Here is a 14977-nt window from a genome sequence, read left to right as displayed (position 1 = left end):
AGGCGTGATGATGACGACAGCTTCTTCTGCGTAAACATGGGAAAAAGCTTTTCCTGCGTTTTTCCAAGGACGTTTTCCTCTCATTCACTGTACGGGCCCTCGGGATACTGTCGGCCTGGCTGGGTTCTGGTTCTCCTACACGGCACCACTCCTGGACGTCGAGTTTAACTAACATGTTCTCAAATCAAAGATGCTAGAGTTCGTTAAAAGTTACTCATGGGAGGCTATAAAAATTGACTGGCTCCAAAAATGAAAAACTGCCTGATTAATTTAAAAAAATGAAGATAAAACTTAAAGTTAGTCATTGACTGGAGAGGCGTTCAATCAATTTCTCAAAAATTCTGCATCACTAAACTGAAAAACTTGGAGGACGAGACAGAGGGAGAGTGAGAGTTTTGGAACTGAGACTGATAAGAGGGAGCGAGGCCTTTTATAAACATGTCAGGAGGTTATCTGATTGGTTAAAACATCTGCAGTACAGAAATGAGTGAGACCTGATTGGTTGGCAGAAAGAAGCGGGAGTCTCAACTTTCCTGTAAAGAAGACAAGATGGTGGGGCTGTTCCACATGTGCCTTTTAAACAGTCATAAAACTAGACAGGGTGTTACCACGTTAGGTCTAAAATGGAGGATGGGTGTGAGCAGATTGTATGAACCACTGAAAAATGACTTTCAATTATTTATCCCTTAAATGACTGATTTGAATTATTTCTAGCTTTAAGCATGACAAAAGAGGACAAAAACACTGATCAATGATCATGGAATATGAAGAGTTATAAACCCTTGAAAGGTGGTTCCATTAGTGATTAAACATGTCAGATGGAGGCACACGATGAGTCAATTCCTGTAGAAAAATATTTAAAATCGAGGTCCCATGTCTGAACTTCGTTTAAATCACAGTTCTGCCTTTAAAGCATTGGATGGTGTTTTGAGTTACATTGTTTATTTTTATTTCTTCCATTTCCAACTTCATGTTGGAGAAGATGTCTGAGGTGTAACGTTTCTTCCACTGTGGAATGTGTTTGATCTTTGGGGAAGAAGTGAGTGTCAGCACAGAGGCCTGCAGGTCGTCGGTAGGTAGAGGGTCTGCAGGATGAAGAATGGCTGGGTTTCAAGAAATTTTCCTTAGTCCATTTTTAGTCATAAAAGTGTGATCAAATTTCAAATGTGCAACAGTGTTTTTACCGCCTTTTGACCATCGACCAGGGTTCCTACAAAGAGGAGAAGCTCCATACTGAGTGTGTTGGACGTCACACTGAGTCCTCCTGCTGTGTGTGTGTGTGTGTGTAACAGTGAGAGAACAGTGTGAGTCACTCTGAAAACAAGTCAGAAAATGAGAGCAGCTCCACTTAGAGTCTGATGCTTCTTAATGAAGCCTGTGTGTGTGTGTGTGTGTGTGTGTGTGTGTGTGTGAGAGAGAGACACAATGAGCTCCCCCAGGGTTAGTGTTTGTGTTTCAGGAGAACCTGCTGCATCTAAAAGACACTCAAACATTACAGAATGATACACACGGACAGTAAAACATGCACAAAACACACTAAGAAATTTTAATATAACAAAAATACACGGAATGGCAGAAATAATATACAAAAATAATTATGTACTGATAATATATAAAACAAACAAGAAATATACAAAACAAAAATGGACAAAAACACAACATGACTGAATACAAACAACAAAAAATACACAGAATGACAAAAAACATACAAAACGACATCAGAAATACAAACAACATAAACTGAGAAAAATTACAAAATGTCAACAAAAAATACTCAATACAAATATATATATACTGTATATATACACACACACATACAGAATGTCAGAAATATACACAATAAAGCAGTGGTTCTCAACCTTAGGGTCAGGACCACAATTTGAGCTGGTTTTTTTTTTTTTGGCCTATTTTTTACCCATTTTCTGCAACTACACCAAACTCACCATATTTTAACCCATTTTCATTACTTTTTCTTCACATATTTTTGCTCCTTTTAATACATTTTTGCTACATTACTCCCTTTTTTTTTAAACCACTTTTTTGTCCTCAACATTTGAAAATTTTAACCAATTTCTGTGGTTTTTAAAATCCCATTTCTTTTAACTTTTAACCCATTTTATTTCTGATTAAAACAAGGATTTCCATCTTTAAAATGACTATATATTATGGCCAAAATAATACTAAAAACAACAAAAATGCATGAATGAAAAAACAACAAAAATACACAGAATTACAAAAAAAAAAGACAAAAAAAACACTAAAAAACTTTAAAAAAAATAATAAAACAAATTGAGAAAAATATATAAAATGTCAACAAAAAGTACACAAAAATTACAAAAATATAAAAAACAAAAATATACAAAATTACAAAACATCACAGGAAGTGAAACGGGACGAGGCTGGATTAGATAAAAGATGACTTTATTTTTTTTTTTAATTCACATTTCAAAAGATGTTCATTGCATCACTTTCATCCACCTTTACATCATGTGGTGATGAATGTCATTTAAAAAAAACATCCAAAGGCCTTTGTTTCCTTTGTAAACGAAAGGAATAAAAACAAACTAACAAACAGGAAAATCAGTACAAAGCAGCTTTTAAAACACGGGAGGAAAAAAAACAACAAACAACAACACAACGGCTGAGTGCTTTATTTGGTCGATTGTTCCTAGTGTGTGTGTGTGTCTGATCAAATGTCCTACTGGACAATTCAGAAAGGATTGGAGGTGGAGCTTCTTCTTTTCTGATGGTGTGTGCTTTGGGGTTTTGCATAAGAGCAAAAATAGACTCGTTTGGACGTTATTCTGCTGAGTCAGCATCTCTCTCTGCCTCCCTGGAGCCCGTCGTCATCGTTGTGTTGTTGTTGTTGTTGGACAGAGAAACGCGTTAGTGAGTCGGTTCAGAGCAGAAAACGACTGAAGCTGAACTGGACGAAACAACTTCAAAACTCTGCCTTCATTTATCACATCCTCGGGAATGGGAGGAGCCAGAAAAACAACCAAAAAACAACAAAAAAAATTAAAAAAAAAAAAAAAATCTCAAACGGCGTGTAAACAATCCCCTTAAATTCATCACGTTTAACCTCAACAGTGGAGTCCAGTAGGAAGTGTGTGTGTGTGTGTGTGTGGTCACTGGTACTGGAGGTAGTTCTTGAGGGTCTGGGGCAGGGGGAGGGCGTCGATGTGATGGATGCGCTCCCGTCCCAGAGCCAATCGGGCAACTCGTCTGCAGAGGTCCATGAGGGGGAGGGGCTCCGCTGTGGACACACACACGCACACACACACAATTAGTGCACAGTGTGAAACAAACAACAATTTCACAACATAAACATGTATGTAACATAAAAAAATGTATAAATACAAAATAACATCAAAATATACACAAAAGGACAAGAAAGAGTAACAAACATAAATAAAACAATAACAAAAATGCACAAAAAATAAATACACAAACATATATAAAATAACAGAAATACACATCAGTGAAATTCATAAAATGACAACCAAAATAGCACGAAAAAAAAAAAATCACCCCAAAGAATTACTAAAACACAAAAAAATTATAAAAATAACAGAAAAACACAAAATTAATCAAAGTTTGCTAAAATAGAGAAAACAATGACAGAAAAATTGCTCCAAAAGATAATTACAAAAATGAAATAAAATAAAAAGACAGAAATACACTAAAAAACAACAGAAATACACACAATTAATCAAATAAAAACACAAAGACTAAAAATACACAAATAGAGAAATGTACAAAACAACAAAAATGCTCAAAAAACAAAACATTTTTATTTGTCGCATGCAACTTTGAGTAAATGTGCATTTCTGTTGTCATTTTATATCTGTTATTTTTGTTAATTTTCAAGTTTTTTTTGAGTCATTTTGTGTATTTTTGTTTCTCATTTTGTGAATGTGTTGTTTGTGTATTCGTGTAGTTGTATTTGCTTGTTTTTTTTATTAATATACTGTTTGCTTCTGTATTTTTACTAGTGATGGCACGCCATCACAAAAATAATCTAATTAATCAGAGTCATGATAATTAATTCAAGGGTAATTAATCTAAATCAATGACGTAGCAATATTTGATAATTAACGTTCTTGAAACACAGCAACCACTTCTCCTCTGGTTCTCCTGTTTGAAGTGAAAAAAAGAGTTCATTTTATTTTTTGTTGCCCTTTTGTTTATTATTTAGAATTTGTAAGCTTTTTGAGTTGTTTTTGTATTTTTAGTCTGATGTGTTTTTAAGGTTAAATGTGTGTATTTCTGTTGTCCTTGTGTATATACAGTATTTTTGGGATTTTGTTTGTTTGCTTTGATGGAAGCACAAGATCATATTGAAGGGTTGCCAGTTAAACTGATTTAAAAGCTTTAGAAGTAAAAACACGGATCATAAACTCTTCAGACACTGGGACAAAGGGTTTCACGGCTAATAAACCATGACAGCGTGAGCAGAATAAATGTCAGGATCATCACATCAGAGTCAGACCACTTAATCATGAGTCAGCACTTTACAAAGACGATTTAACGGGTTCTAGAGAAAGATCAATGACCCCGTCTGACCCTGGTCTGTTAAGCTCTCACTTGGTCTTAATGGAACCCATCAGTTGGTCTGACATCTGCTAGGACAACTGTTGGCATAGCAACCAGCTCCTCACCAACTGTGTGATGATGGGCAGCATGAGCCGAGTAGCATTAGCATTATGCTGCTAACTTTTATACAAACTACGGTGCATTCTGCTGACGATTATTTAATCAAAGGAAATACCAAACAAGACAAGTTAGTGCATGAGAAAAACAGCTGAAAGTTAGAAAACGGGGCACGCGTTCAGACGCACACAGGGGCCAAATACACAACAGGTTGTTTATAAGTGAGCCACAAGCTTTAGGCGGGAAAACAAGCAATTTCCCAATTTTGTAAAAATATGTTAAATTTGAATGTTAAATATTAAATCTAAATGTTAAATTTAAATGCTAAATATTAAATGTAAATTCAAAACTAAATGTTACATTTAAATATAAATCCTAAATCTAAATGTTAATATTGAAATTTAACATTTAGATTTAATATTTAATTTGAATCTAAATGTTAATTTCAAATGTAAATCTAAATGTTCAATCTAAATGTCAAATACTAAATTTAAATGTTAAACGCAAATGTTAAACGTTACATTCAAATAAATTGTTAAATGTAAATCTAAATGTTAAATTTCAATACTAAGTCTAAATCTAAATGTTGAATCTAAATGTTAATTTCAAATGTAAATATAACTGTTAAATTTAAATATAAATGGTAAATGTAATTCTAAATGTTTATTTCAAACGTAAATCTAAATGTTAATTTCAAATGTAAATCTAAATGTTAAATGTAAGTCTAAACGTTGAATCTAAATTTTAATTTCAAATGTAAATCTAACTGCTACATTTAAATATAAATGGTAAATGTAAATCTAAATGTTTATTTCAAATGTAAATCTAAATGTTAATTTCAAATGCAAATCTTAATGTTAAATGCAAGTCTAAATGTTGAATCTAAATGTTACATTTAAAAATAAATCTTAAATCTAAATGGTGAATGTAATAAATCTTAAACGTTAAATCTAAATGTTAAATAATAAATCTAAATGTTAATTTTTTATATTAGATCTATTTAGATTTAGTAGTACGAGTAGTACGTTAGTATAAGTAGTACGTTGGTATGAGTGGTACGTTAGTATGACACGTACAACACAGCCAGTGCCTTCTGTTCCTTGTTCTGATGCTGCTCTAAAGCCGAGGATGATGATGATGATGATCAGAGCTTTAGGTAAAACCTCTTCATCATGGAACATAAAGGCTGTGACAACAATATTTCAAAGTGGATGATATCCAGCCAATCACAGCTAGCTGTGGGGTCGCCATGGTAAGGGTTGCCAGGTGAGCTAATAGTGATGAGCACATGCTGTCAATAATCAGTGAGCACCAACAGATCAATGGCTGTTCTGTGAGATGGAAACAAGAAGTCACCATGGAAACCAGATGGAAAATATTTCCATTTGAAAATAAAAAAAAGCATTCTCAACCTTTTACATTTTTTTTGTTTTTTTAATGAGGACCCGGAAAATCATCTTACTGTACGTTTTGCATTTAAGCTCTGCTCTACTATAGCAGGTGTTAATATTTCAACTGTCGCTCATAATGTCATTCAAAATGTCACGCTGCATTATTATGATGCAAATGTGGTGAGAGATTCAACCATCTCTTACAGTACATGTTATGGAATCAAATGAAGCCCAAAAAATGAAAAAAGTTACGCGCAAAAAAAAAAAATAACGCCGTTAATCGCTTTTTTCCCTACTCCAAACAGTGCGGAACCGTTCTCATTTCAAGAGTTTCCGGTATACCCATAATACTGATGCATAGACAATAAGATGGGAGACTGCCAACCTGCTCAGCTTTGTTTGCGTTAATTTTGGCTATAAAAACACTGGAGTGAAAACTAAAGCCCAAATGTGTGCAAATTGTGCAAGAAAGAAGGGTCTGGAACATGTTTGGGCCTTCAGTAAACTACTTAGCATATGTCTCAGCTCCCTGTAATGTGATCAGTTTCTCAAGTATGCATACTCCGTACTTGTGAACTCCTGGGTACTGACTCATGGTAGCAAACTTGGAAAACAGACTTGAGGAGTGCGCAAGCGCGGACTTCGCATACTCTTCGTTTTGGAACAAAGCAAACTTCCTGACATCGTTGTGCGCAACAGTGTGGAGTATGTGTGCTCCACTGTAAACAACAAAGAAAATTAAATGTGAGTAGATGTTATTGTTGTAAATAATTATTTTGTAAACCAATAAAACATTTGGTGATAAATTTAAAAAAAATCTGAAGAGATTAAAAAAAAATGTATGTTTAACAATAATAAAATATTTTATATCAGAATAATGTATTTGAATTCTTACTAATTAGATTGTTTACAGTTGTGTTAAAAATTATTCAACCCCAGTGTTATAGCAAGTTTGAGACAATTTTTTTTATCTTATTTATAATCAGATCAAATAAGGACTTGTAAAATAAACAAATTCATCTAAAATTATAACATTTTTTGTTATATACCAACAAATGTCCTTTTTGAGATTCCCTCAAAGGTTCGACCCCCTAAAGACCACTCTTTAGGACAGAGGTTTCAATCAGGTGTTAAAAACACCTGTAGATGTTAACAGAACCATAACGAGCAACAAGTAAGCAGATTTAAAAGGCCTGCGATACTCAGCTCCTTCTAGACGGTGTCTTTGATCATTCCCTGGACTTCACCATGTTACAAAGAAGTCAAGAGAGGAGGTAATTTCTCTTCATAAGCAAAGATGTGGATATAAAAAGTTAGCAAAGACATTAAACATTTCAAGAGACACAATTGGAAGCATAATTCACAAGTTTAAAGCTAAAGGCACAGTAGAAACGCAACCTGGACGCGGCAGAAAAAGGATGCTGTAGGCAACTGCTGTACGGTACCTGAAGCGAAAGGTGGAGAAAAATCTCCGGGTGACAACTGAGGAACTGCAACAGAACTTGTCAGAGGGAGGTACTCAGGTTTTAGCCCAGACAATAAGGCACACACTGTGAAATGAAGGCCTCTGTGCCAGAACTCCCAGGCGCACCCCCTGCTGACTCCAAAGCACAACAACAGTCGACTCCAGTATGCCAAAAACCACATGGACAAGCCACAACTGTTTTGGGATACTGTTGTCTGGAGAGAAGAGACAAAATTGGAACTATTTGGGCCTATGGATCAACGATATGTCCGGAGGAGGAAGAATGAGGCCTATAAAGAAAAGAACACGTTGCCTACTGTGAAGGATGGTGGGGGGTCAGTCATGCCTACCAAGAAATCTCGGGTTTAAAAGTCATGCAGTCAGTGACAAACCTGAAGTTTGGGAGACGTTGGACCTTCCAACAGGACAACAATCCCAAGCATACCTCCAAATCTAACAGAGCTTGGTTGCAGACGATGGGCTGGAAGATTGCGGCCATCACAATCGCCCGACTTAAATCCCATAGAAAATCTCTGGTGGGACTTCACGGCAGTTGCAGCACGCAAGCCCAAGAATGTCAATGAACTGGAGACCTTTGCCCATGAGGAATGGGCTAAGATGCCTGTAGATCACTGCAAGAAACTTGTGTCTAGCTATGTTTCACATCTGAAGGATGTTATTATTGCCAAAGGGTGCTGTACTAAGTACTAAATATGTATGTGACTAGGGGGTTGAATAATTTTGTCAATGAGGTAATCATAGAAAGTACATTTGTTGGTATATTACAAAAAAAAATGTTGAAATTTAAGTTGTTTTACAAGTCCTTATTTGATCTGATTATAAACAAGATAAAAAATAAATGTCAGACTTGCTAAAACACTGAACTGCAGTGGGGGTTGAATAATTTTGAACACAACTGTAGGTATTGAATTCATAATAACTGTATCAATAATAATAATAAGCTAAAAAAACTAATGAGTAAATAGTAAGTCATTTATTTATAAAGCGCTTTTTGCAGATAAAATCACAAAGTGCTGTACAGAGTTGTGGTAAAAATACAAGTGCAACATCATAATAGAATAATAACACATGGGTGCATACACATCTTAAGAGCAGCAACATTAAAGGATAAATAAAAATTAAAATCCAGTAACTAAAAGCTTTTCTGAAAAGCGAAGTCTTCAACAGTTTTTTTTAAAAGTGTCCACACAGTTGAGCTCCCTGAGAGACTGGTGCAGGTTATTCCAGAGTCTGGGAGCTCCAGCCTGGAACGCCAGGTCTCATCGGGTGTTAAACTTAGTTTTTGGGGTATTTAGGGGACCCTCACCTGAAAACCAAAGGCTTCGCCCTGATGAGTAGGGGAAGAACAAGTCTGTGATATATTGAGGGGCCTGACCATGTATCGCTCGACACGTAAAAACTAATATTTTATATTCTATTCGAAACTTAACTGGAAGCCAGTGCAGAGTAGAAAAAATGGGGGTGATGTGGGATGTTCTGGAATTACCAGTTAAAAGTCTGGCAGCAGCATTCTGTACAATCTGGAGTCTGTTTAGGGTCGACTTATTAAAACAAGTAATAACAGAATTACAATAGTCAATGTGTGATATAAATTCGTGTATAACCAGTTCCAGATCTGATTTTGATAATAGATGCCTCACTTTAGAGATATTTCTCAGCTTTTAGTCAATTGACGACAGTGTCCCTCCAAAGACATTGACTGATCAAAAACAACCCCAAGGTTTCTGAGGCTGGTTTTAACAGATGAGCCCAGATCACCAAGAGAGTTTTTAGTCAGGGGATCTTTTTAATCAGGAGAGATGATCAGAGTTTGTTTTTTGTTTGAATTTCTCTGAGTCATTAAAGGAGCAGTACAACTGGATATCATCAGCATAAAAATGATAAGCTATCAACATGCAGATTAAAATCACCAAGGTTTAATACACTCGCCAGTTTAACAATAGATGACATAAACTCAGAGAATTCATCTAGAAATTAACGAGCAGGACCAGGAGGTTGGTAAATTAAAACACAGTTAGAAGAGTGTTCATTTCCAACCTTACACGTCTGAAGCTCTAAGGAGTTGTACGTGTTCATGTCCATCAGTTTGCAGCTGAAAGCGTCGCGGTACACGAGCGCTAATCCGCCTCCACGTCGCCTGAGCCGTGGAGTTCCAAACACGAAACAATCCAGAGGGCACATCTTATTAAGATGAACATACTCATCCTCCCGTTGCCATGTTTCCTGTAAGGTACAACAAATCCTAAAAAGGTCCTTCAAGAGGTGTGATTTTTTGGCTAGCAATCTAGCATTCTGCAAGCCGCGTCGTAGAGTGACTTCCTCGTCGGCCTGTGGAGAGCTGCGACGCAGCGGACGAAGCCACCAGTGATCCACACCACAATGCCCGGGATGGCGTCTTGAGCGGCAGGTGACACAAGCCGGAGACCAGACGCACGGGAGCCACAGGTTGAATCCGCCGTAATCCATGTGATACCTGGCATTCAGGATCAGACCCAGGATTTGACCTCCAGAACGCCTTTATCCTCAAAAGGACTCCACCACGTTTACCCTGTTTTTTGGCACGCTTCCTTTGGAGGACAAGTGAGCGCAACAGGTAGTCAGGTACTGACGCCAAGTGAGGAGGAAGTCTGGATGTTTGATCCTCAGAGTTGAAGCCCAGACGTACCTCATGTGAACGATTGAGATCAATAAGTGCCTGAAGGTCGTACGCTATCAGCGCAGTGATGTTTTGGCACAGAATACCAATAAGTGCGGCTACAAACTAAAGTTTCAGGTACATGCTGGCGCCATCTTGCTAAGGTGGTTAGTGTATCTGCAGCCATCACATAATAATAAATATAATAATTCTGAAGAGATTTTGGAAATACTTTAGGCCCACAAAAAATAATAAAATTATTAATATTAATGATTATAAAAAACAAAATAAAAGTAATTCTCCTTTGAATAAGGTATTTTAATTCTCAATAATTACATGTTTTAGGTTTTACATTTTTAAAGAAGAGAATCTGCACCACTTCAGGTATGAAATTAAACTCCTAATCTAATGCATTATTATTATTATTATTATTATTATTATTATTATTATTATGTTCAATATGCTGGTCAATGTATTTTTTGTAACTTACACATGTGCAGCTTATGCTCTTCTGTCGTCATCTTTGAAATCACAAGCTTGTTTGAAGTGCATGCTGGGAAATATAGCTGGCGGAGTACGCACAAGTCTCCTCTGATGCATGCTGGGTAAAACGGGCGGAGCAAGTTCTCATTCTGGGATTTACAGCAGATTTGCTGAGAAGCGGACTTTGAATTGGAACAGGACTTCTTGGGCTGCGCGTGATGACGATTCACGAATCCACAAGCACACAAGTCCGCACAAGTCCACAGATTGAGAAACGGCCATAGACTGTTCACATCACTAATGATGAGTCACATATATGCATTGGTTCTTGGGTCACACGCTCTGGAAATATGAAAATATCATTTTTTTTTTACTATTTTCATTGGCCCATAAATGCATGTAGGAAAGATAGAAAAAAATCTGATCTGTTTTAATTTATAGTATGAAGGTTACTCTTTTGGGATATAAAACCATTTTACTTCATGTGACTTCTTCAGTAGGAATGTCCCGATACAACTTTTTCACTCCCGATGCGATATCGATATTACAGCCTTGAGTGTTGTCCGATACCAATATCAATCCAATACGATATCAGCACGAATCATACATACTTTTACTTATTTTGTAGTGTGGAATGTTAGAAAAGGCTTTATCAAGTGACGTTACTCAAACAGAGAACAATAGTCAGCAACTGTAGGTATGAGAAAAACTGACCCATTTATTATTAACCAATTAGTTACATTCATTTTAACCTTCAACATAAGATATACAGTATTCTACAATTGAATAAATATAATATAATATATATCGGAGATTTTAGATGCAGTCCGATAAAATCCGATATTTGTTTTCTGGCTGATATCGGACTGATACACTCCATTCTTCATTTTTATTTCGGACCCCAACTTTGGCCACTTTTGTTATAAGCATAAAGATTTATAAAAAAAAAGTGAAAGCATGCTCCAGACATTGGAATGCACAGTGTGCCCTCTCCTTCTTCTTCTTTATACCGTCTCCTTCTACGAGCCAGAGAAAAGTTTCTGACAGATTTATGGCTCACTAAATGAGAAATGGAGTGTGAGAAAGTGCGGTTGAGGACGAGCGAGTGCCTGATGTGTCGTTAGGTTGCAGACGCTGAGCAGCCTGGCAGGTTCCAGCCCACCTGACACTTAACTGAGAACCCAGAGGATGGAAGAGGACGAGAGTTTACTGTGTGCGTCACTTAGTCTGTCCTCACTCAGGTGAGACCTGGTGATGGCTCCGTTTCTCTCTAAATGTGTGTGTGATTCTCTGTGAGACAATCCAGCGTTGTTTCATCACACATGGAGATGAAGTGTTGAACTAGTCTCTGTGTCACATTAACGCCAACGTGGGTTTGATGTGCTGAGGCAACAGACTGGGGTACCATCTCCAGGTCATGCTTACAAAAGAAAAGAGCATAAAACTATGACTGTAATAAAACTAAATCAAATAACCAAAGAATGTGAAGCATCTAAATAATCAGCTCAGATTGGTCCAGGCTAAATATGGAAAACAGACACAAAACACTAAATTCACGTTCTGAATTCTCTCTCTCTTTTTTTTTTTTTTTAAAAAGGTGCATTAGTTTGAAAAATTAACTTTCTAATGGTTTTGCTACAGTAATATACATTCCTTTAGCCTCATTCAGAGGGCCTAAGAAGAAAAAGTTCTGTTTCGTCCCTCCTTTGTTATTCCACATTCTGTAAAAAGTCAGCTCAAAATGGGCCAGTTCTATTTTTGCCCCTTATGAGTCATAAGGTGGAAACTCCTCCTCCTGACAATCCTGGCTCCTCCTACCCTACATAAGAATGTGAGCTCCTCCATTTCAAACTACCTCACAGGTGAAACAAACACGACGAAGGCAGGGCATTGACAGAAAAGTGTCGCTGTTTTTGGCCGTATTAAACAATGGACAAATATATTTTTACTGCCGTCATCAGGTTTTATTTCTACGAGTACAAATATGTGCTTGGTTTTTGGCCGGAGTTGGAATTGCACCCACTGGTGGCCCTGGAAGTCGGTGCTCGTCGCTCAGTCGCATCGTTGGGACCAGGGGCATCTCTGGTGCTCCTTTGGCCGGGCAGGGTGCCTCATCCCTGGGTAGAGTCCTGGCTGGCGGGGCCTGGAAGTATGTCCTATCGGTTTTCTAAAAGCGCTTGAATCGGGCTGAACAAGGCATCAGTGAAAGGTCTGGTCCCCCCCAGTCCAAATAGGTGCACCATTCCCGGGTAGGGTCCAAGTCTGAGTCTACAGACATGCCCACTCATGCATATGCACGAGGGCCCAAAAACGGCCTGTTTTAAGAAGCAGTTTGAAGGTCACTTTTCAGAAGCTAAAACTCCTGAAAACAAGTAAGTTTGGGAAAATAAAACTAAAATACTTGGAATAAAACAGATAATACAATTTGTATTTCTTATTTCCTGTTATAAATACATCCCCTCAAGATGTTTGCTTTTACTTACTGTACATAAGATACCTCTTTTTACTATTTAACTGTCTGCACATTTCTTGTATATTCTGCACACCCTGAGTGATCTTATGCCAAATGTAACAAGTGAATTTCTCCATTGTGAGATCAATAAAGGATTATCTTATCTTATCTTAAGACCTTAAGAAGGAGGCAGCCAGATGCCTTCAAGAAACTAAGAATTTTTTTTTTCAACAATTTGAGCCCATTTTTGCTTATTTTTACCTTTTTTCTGCAACTACACCAAACTTGCCTTAGTTTAACCTATATTAATCACCTAGTCATGCCATATTCTTGCTCCTTTTAATGTATTTTCCTACAATTTTTTTTTAACTTTCAAGACATGTTCAGCACTTATAAACCCTTTCCCCCACTTTTCCACCTCATGTTACATATGTTGACCCATTACTGTCACTTAACCTCTTTTCACCATATTTCATGCTTTTTGAGCCAATTTCATGGTTTCATATGGGTCAGCAGAAAACTTCAAACATTCAAAACAACCAATGAGAAGAATCTAAAAACAGCAACCTCTCCTTTTTCACTGTCCAAGACAAAAATGAAATGTAATTAAAAAAGCTTTAAAGGAAAGCTAATTAATGGTGGACTAAATCACCCAAAAACTCAACTTTTCTAGGACAGGAGTGCAAGCATAGCAGATATGAGCATTATGAGATGCTCACGCCTTCGCTTTAGAGCTGTGTCTCAGAAACTCATTAAAAATGTGTGTGTGTGTGTGTGTGTGTGTGTGTGTGTGTGTGTGTGTGTGTGTGTGTGTGTGTGTGTGTGTGTGTGTGTGTGTGTGTGTGTGTGTGTAGGAACCTTGACGTATACATGGCGTACAGCCATGGACACAGTGTCCACACCACAGTCTTTGTGTAACATGTGGACAGGAGCGTTAGGGGTGACTGAGGCTTGTTATATAATCACAAAGCCATGGACTTCTTCTATAATCCATTTAAAAACAAGCGTTGCCCCCCCACCCCCCGTAGCCTAGCAACCAATCACTGTGACCCACTGACCATCAGGCTCATTCATTGTCATTTAGCATGGACGATGTACATTTACTGGGAAATTGAGCAGAGTGGACAGTAGGACTGATCGATTTTGGAAAATGATTTAATTGCGATTTATTATGCGATTATTTTTTTCAAGGGCCTCTTGTCATATATTTTTCAATGAACAATCAATCTGTTTCCTAAGAAACAATTTCAGATTTATGTAAACTTTTAAATATATATTTTTTATTTTTAAAGCACAGATTACAACAATAAAGCAAACAAATCTGTGGCTTTACCTTTTCAACATATCTAAGTAACTTCACATTTCATGAAACATGTAAACATGTGGACTACACTTCTTAAACGCTCTCTGAACTTAACAGGACAGGACAAGACAAGATGAGACAAAAACACAAATTGCAGCCTTTGCAATTAGAAAATCGCGTTTTATAATATTGCAATAATCTCAAATGCAATTAATCGTTCAGCCTTAGTGGACAGTCCTTTTACCTAATGGGTCATTTCACAAATGGGTCATGCACTTCGGTCTCAAAATATATATATATATATATATATTTTTTTTTTTTTACTAATTGTTCCTTAATTATTCAATAGACACTGTAATTTTTTTGTTTGATCGGATGAAAACTTTTTGATATGGCCAATTTAGTGAGGGGGGGTATGTGTTGATAAGTATTTTTTAGGGATGTCCCGATACAACTTTTTCATTTCCAATATGATACCGATATTGCAGCCTTGCGTATCGGCCGATACTGATATTGATCCAATATCAGCATGAATCATACATACTTATTACTTTTTTCTCTTTAATTAAAAAAA

At 36.9% G+C, this 14977-nt stretch overlaps 1 protein-coding gene across 2 annotated transcripts in view; it reads right to left on the bottom strand.

Moving 5' to 3' along the window:
- Positions 1–2404: 2404 nt before the first annotated feature.
- The window catches only part of LOC114475075 (SPRY domain-containing SOCS box protein 4-like), a 52345-nt gene continuing 39772 nt past the window's right edge, over positions 2405–14977 (bottom strand). For both annotated transcript variants that reach the window (XM_028465783.1, XM_028465784.1), the window contains exon 3: positions 2405–3256. In XM_028465783.1, coding sequence (XP_028321584.1) covers positions 3129–3256 — 128 coding nt within the window. In that variant the 3' untranslated portion in view covers positions 2405–3128. The remainder of the gene's footprint in view (positions 3257–14977) is intronic.

The sequence above is a fragment of the Gouania willdenowi genome, chromosome 13 (assembly GCF_900634775.1).
Source record: "Gouania willdenowi chromosome 13, fGouWil2.1, whole genome shotgun sequence".
Classification (NCBI taxonomy): domain Eukaryota; kingdom Metazoa; phylum Chordata; class Actinopteri; order Blenniiformes; family Gobiesocidae; genus Gouania; species Gouania willdenowi.
Note: the sequence above shows the minus strand (reverse complement) of the source record. Positions and strands in the feature narration are given on the sequence as shown.